At 33.7% G+C, this 6,169-nt stretch overlaps 1 protein-coding gene across 1 annotated transcript in view; it reads left to right on the plus strand.

Moving 5' to 3' along the window:
• The window catches only part of LOC580253 (ADP-sugar pyrophosphatase), a 29,346-nt gene extending 24,808 nt beyond the window's left edge, over positions 1–4,538 (plus strand). Inside the window, exon 9 of the mRNA XM_031000515.1 lies at positions 460–4,538. Within this exon, the coding sequence (XP_030856375.1) occupies positions 460–572 (113 nt within the window). The 3' untranslated portion in view covers positions 573–4,538. The remainder of the gene's footprint in view (positions 1–459) is intronic.
• The last annotated feature ends 1,631 nt before the right edge of the window (positions 4,539–6,169 follow it).

Genomic DNA, 6,169 nt, shown 5'->3' on the forward strand with positions numbered 1-6,169 from the left:
TATTTGATATATGGTTTTAAATTACTGGAAATAAATCCAGTACCTTCATTATTTGAAGCTTTCAAGTATATTCAGAGTAAAATTTGTATTTGTAAGGGTTAATAGGAATATAGATGGTATAGTATTGTGAGACAGTAACAATTTGAATGGATGTACAGTATTCAGTGAACCCTAATCTTTATGTTGTGTTGCTTGCTCTTGATCATGATAGGGCATGTAAGGATTCTGTATCCCTTTTGTATTGAAGAAAAGAAATGATATGCATTTTTTTTTTTTTTTTTGTAATGTACATAGGACCACATGAGAGAGGGAGAACAGACAAATTATGTAGTTACCCCTGAAATGGTCTATCCACCATATTCATATGATTTACCATGTATTTAACATGATTATATTGTCATGGAAATAAAAAAAATTGTAATTGTGATCCAATCTTCCTCTTTTTTTTCTCTGTCCTAGAAATGGCGAAGCAGAAAGATGTTGTGATTGATAGCAATGTATACATGTATGCATCAACTTTAACTCACCCCCATCTAGGAATGGTACCTTCCACTATCATCAACAGTGATTAACTTCAACTCACCCCCATCTTGGAATGGTACCTTCCACTATCATCAACAGTGATTAACTTCAGATATCAATCAACAGTCTGTTGTCTAGCAATGGACCTCCTTGACTGGTAATTCACATTGACAGTCTGTATGTTGGCTCTGAGTTTGAGTAATGGCTTGTTTACACATGAAGCAGGAAGCCACTAGTGATCTCTGCCGCATGGTTTTATGTTTTTAAAGGTAAATGAATATCAAGTTGGAAGAAAGTAGCTCCGCTCAACAAAAGGCATTTGTGCACTCCATATCTGTGTGTCGTACGTACGATACAGACATGAGATGCAAAAAGTATTATGCTTGCTGCATCAGAGAACGCGCCATGGTGTCATATGTAAACAAGCTTTTATTGACCAGTGTATGGACTGTCTGTATCTTGATTCTAGTGTATGAATCCTCTGTGTCCAGTAATGAGCCCGTTATGGACCGGTTATTGACCAACTGGCGCAGACCTTTACTGATTACCTCATGTAATTAACTTGACCTAGGAGTCTACTTGGCCTGACCTCATGCATTCACCTGAAAGGTCACTGACCTCTTGTTATTTCATGGACTTTTGATCAGCTATAAATAGAAAAGGAAACATGTCTTCTTGGAGAGACAGACTGTTCAGTTATGAAAATTAAGTGTCATTGGAACATGCTTCTGATTCTAATTGTAAAATGTAATGTTTTTTATTGATTTAAACCATGTACAAAGGTGAGCTATTTTTCTGACCAAAAATTTTAAAGATATGCTTAGAAAATTGAGCTCTTTTTTATATTACAGGGATTTTTCTTATTTTTTTTCTTCAATCATGAATAAAGCTTTCATGAGCTTGTAATACTCTCGTAGTTTAGATGCCTAGCCGACAGACAGTTTATCATTGTGTGTTTATTCAAAAAAAAATTTAAACTGATTTTAAACTGATATGTTTACATGTATTTGATCATGCATCTTCTTATTATTAAATATTAATCTGTCTCACATCAATATTTTATTAAACATGTGGATGTGCCATATTTTTCATAACTGTTATTTTATGATGTGAAAGAAGATCTATTTTTGATACAGTAATTGTGAAGAACTGGTGAGAAAACTTGCCTGATATTTAGCAATATTTACTTTTCTTTGCATTGGAATGTTGTCTTGTAAGATACATGTACTAGTAGTTAGGTCCTCACAATGACATAGAGCACTTTTATGTAGACATTGAACCATTTTTATCATACGCTCAAGTGGGCAACTTTTTATGTAACATTTGAAGCTGTTTTGTGTTAATACGTTGATAGCAATCTATCCTGTTGAAATCCTGGCACAATGACTGTATTGCATAATATTGCATAATATAAAGTATGCTTGCTATGGAAACAACTGTTTCAGCCCTCTTACTAATGTTCAAAGTTTATCAAATCTTTTTCTCTGAGAGTAAAGCCATTGAACACAGAATATTAGATGTTTTCCTCCCTTGTGTCATGAAGAGCGCCATCTGTTGTTAAAACTAGCAAAAGTGAATGAATGGAGGAATTCAATGTAATAAAAGAGACATTTCAGATGTTTAATAAATAAAAGATCAGACTTGTGAAAGGGTTGAGATTATTGCCCCTTTTATGTGAGCCCCCCCCCCCCCCCTCACACACGCACACACATCTTCTTTTCTTAATTCAAGTTTAAAGGTTTTCAACTGATTATGTAAATAACTTTTTTTTAATCGTAAGTTATTTTCATACACTTGGTACTTGTACCGGTATATAATTTTGTTGCATAAATCATGTACATGTATATCATTTGTAGAAACATTCCATGTTTTTTTCATGTGATTTTCTCGATATGTGTAGAAATGCTAAATTTCTATTTCTATTTTAGGAAGGTAATGAAACTATATATTTTTTTTTGGGGGGTTATATTTTTTTTCTATTCAGTATAGAGGTAGACAAATGAAGATCAATAATAAGAGGTAATTTAAACAAACATCAAACATATCTATAAAAAAAAAAGTGATTATAAAATGACTACCAGTAACATTGATATATACCAGAAATTGTGCTTACCAAAATATATTGCATTGCAATTTTCAGTTTATGGTATACATTATTTGATTAGTATAATTAAGAGATACATTTAAGGTGTATACTGCTTAGAAAGGTAAAGTTTCGACACAATTGATGTGAATTCGATTTCTCTTGACCATTTTGTGAAGATATTTAAATCTTGTTTGAAACGAGGCATATTTGCATACCTATCAATTATTCATATAATTTGTATTTTCTGCTTGATTTTTTTATTTTTCATATTAATTATTATTCTTATATTTTGTAAAAGGAAGTATCCATGTACCATGTAAATTAAGTTGCCTAATGTAGTACATGTATTTTGATACTGGCTAGTACCTTTGGAATGAAGTAATTTCAATTATATGAGTTGAATTTTTTTTTAAATTTCATTCCATTTCATTGTTTTCATGTCATGGGTATAGTAAATGGCATGTATCATTTGTAATGTTATTATGGTGCTCATTGGGAATCATTGGAATAATGGAACATGATGGTGTACATGATGTTCATATCATGTCTATGTTTACTTGTAATTTATATTTGTATAGAGCACTGCTATAAATGAAGGGCTACCATAGAATATCATGTATGCATTCATATGGTGTTGATTAATATAATTACAAGGGATGTTAAACTCATAATTTCTGCATAATTTTATAAATGGAGAGAGGAGATGTAATGTAAGGGAGATGGTTGTTCATATAAAGGTATGAAAAGTATTCCCCCCCCCCCCTCCCAAGCATATAAATGATATATAGGTATGAGCTTGGTAAAATTCAACTCCTAATCCACTACTTACTGAAATCTTGGACAGCCATTTTTGTCAAGTATATTTTAGCTGCACATTGTGACAACAGTTAATTGGAGCTGTTTGTTCTGGTAGTGGATGAAAGCAGAGTTAGACATAAATTTCTAAGGTCTGAGAATTTGTGTAACATTTCTGTATCAATGAAACATGAAACATCAGATAGTCTGTACATAACTAATATTTAGATATCATTGTGAGTTGGTGAATGAACATAAAACAGTCAGAACAAGTATGATTTATGATTTGTGAAGTATCTTGGGTACGTGCACTCATTTTTCATCTTTTCCAGATGAGAACAGTCCTATTACATGGCAGACTTGATATGTTACAATGTAGCATTGACAGGTTGCTTTGGCAACAATTGCTGTGGGCTATATTTCATGAAAGGTTAGGTATAGTGTTAGGTTCAAGGTTTAACTATTCAGTTAGTTAAGGAAATTAATGTGCAACATTTGTGGCAGAAGCAAGTGCTGTAAAACTGTTCTATTACATGGGCATCAGTTTATGTGAATCTTGATAAAGACAGTCATATTAAATTCATTTGCAGGATGAAAATCAACTCACTTCAAATTTTATATGACAATTTATAATGTGTTTTTAGTTACAAATGGAATGCATTCTTTGGGCTCTTGTACCATAGTTGTATTTTACAAATTAAGTTTAGATGGTCTGTTCTAATTTTGTAACCATGAAACTTACCAATATTCCACCTAGGCTGTTATATGTTCTCTTGCTGTATCAGTATGTCTGGGGTTTGCATCTATAATGGATACTCTAAATGTCCTCATTTGCAAATTGATTCACACTTGAATTTCATAATCCAATGACACACTACAAGATTATTGGTGAATTTCGGGATTATATCTTATTAATCAATGTTTTCAGATTTTCAAATATGATTTGAAATTGACCCGGCAGATATGCTTGTACTATTTGAATTTCATAAATGCATGAAATGGTCATTTCACTTATGTCTTGACTTTCATCTTGTATCATATATTTCTCTTTATAACCTACATCAATAACATCATTATTATACTTTGAATGCCATCGTTATTTCTTTATAGTTAAAATAAAAGAAGACTGATCAGACATATGCTTCCTAATGTTTATGATATATTTGTATACACTGGTGGTTTAGTTACGTTGTCTTGGAGAACCGGAGTGAGTGGAGAAAGTCAATTTTATTCCAAATCTTTTTTTTTTTTCTTTTTTTTTTTTGCGGGGGGGGGGGGCAAATATATTTTCTTTAATTTCTGTGAACTTTTTGCACAGTGGAATTCAAGTACTCGGTACTCGAAAATATGCCTCGTGGTATTTAAATAGAGATAAACGTTAACAAGAAATATAATGATTTATTCAATAAATTCCTATGCCCGAAAGATAAACGGGGCGTTACAGGAGATGAGGACTGACGAAGTATACGTACGCAAAACTCACGAGTGGGATAGAGAGAGGGGGAGGGAGAGTTTGTGATAGAGAGAGGGGGAGGGAGAGTTTGTGATAGAGAGAAAGGGAGGGAGAGTTTGTGATTGAGAAAGAGAGAGAAGAAGAGGAGCTAAAGAGATACCTTTCTTCTCTTGGTAGTAATTTATTTTCTGACCGGTGCATTGACGTATTTTTTGATGGGTTTCAATTAAATACTATTGAATTTCTTAATAGGGTTCTGTAAATTTCTATAGGCAGGAAATCACTAATACCGAATAATAATAACCATGATTATTATTTCTGTAATTCAAAGGTCCTTTATTCATTTTACATAAATTATCATTGTATTCTTTCCACGAATCCTAATTATCTTCGAACTTCGAATTTCTTTTGTTCGCGAATTCATTCATTTCACCTGCGTCTAGGCGTCGCATTTCGGTTGTCAAGGCAGTAACATCCAATTTGATGGTTGCAGGTTTAGAACAAAACTACATATGATTGAAGTATTCAGTCTCCTCATTAAAGCAACGTAACGGACTCACTGGTAGACAGGTTAAATGATTGGCGTCAGTACACGCTTTACAATTAGTGTTTTACGTCAGCTTTTTAAACATACTTCGCTAAATCTAGAAGGCATAATTTAGTCTGTTATCGACTTCTACCTCACTCTCACCCCCCCCCCCCCTCTCTCTCTCTCTCTCTCTCTCTCTCTCTCTCTCTCTCTCTCTCTCTCTCTCTTTCTCTCTCTCACTTCCCTCCTTCCATCTTCCTACTCTTTCTCTAGCCCTCTTTTTCTTTTTTCTTTTTTATATTGAGGTCCGATATCTCGTCCACCGATGGTCCCATGATACTCGCCAACCCTGCAATACTTGAATCTGGGAGGCGCCATCGAATGGCATTGTAATGACAAGGAATATAGCTATACAGGGGAACAGCTAGTGCTCTGTTTATAAATGTGTATAATAGCACTCACATATTCCCTACCCAGCACGGTTTCTGAGACGATATTGCACAATGGCAGCACATGTTTGCGTTTTAAGATGAACAAAACTGAAAGAAAGTCAATAAGGAAACGAATAGCAGTCAGTTAAAACAAACCAACCAACTAATCTTCGAAAAGCGAAATGTTGATACGCCTACGTGTGCGTGTTATTGTTCTTCTTATTACATCATGTCTCGAAAACCCGATATTCTTGTCACACCAATTCTACTGAGAAACGTGAAAAATATGGATGACAATGAGTGATTTCAAGTTGGGTGTTTAAAGCTGGTGTTAGTGTTTAATAAACACTAAC

Source organism: Strongylocentrotus purpuratus, unplaced genomic scaffold (assembly GCF_000002235.5).
Source record: "Strongylocentrotus purpuratus isolate Spur 01 unplaced genomic scaffold, Spur_5.0 spur5_scaffold_6, whole genome shotgun sequence".
NCBI lineage: Eukaryota > Metazoa > Echinodermata > Echinoidea > Camarodonta > Strongylocentrotidae > Strongylocentrotus > Strongylocentrotus purpuratus.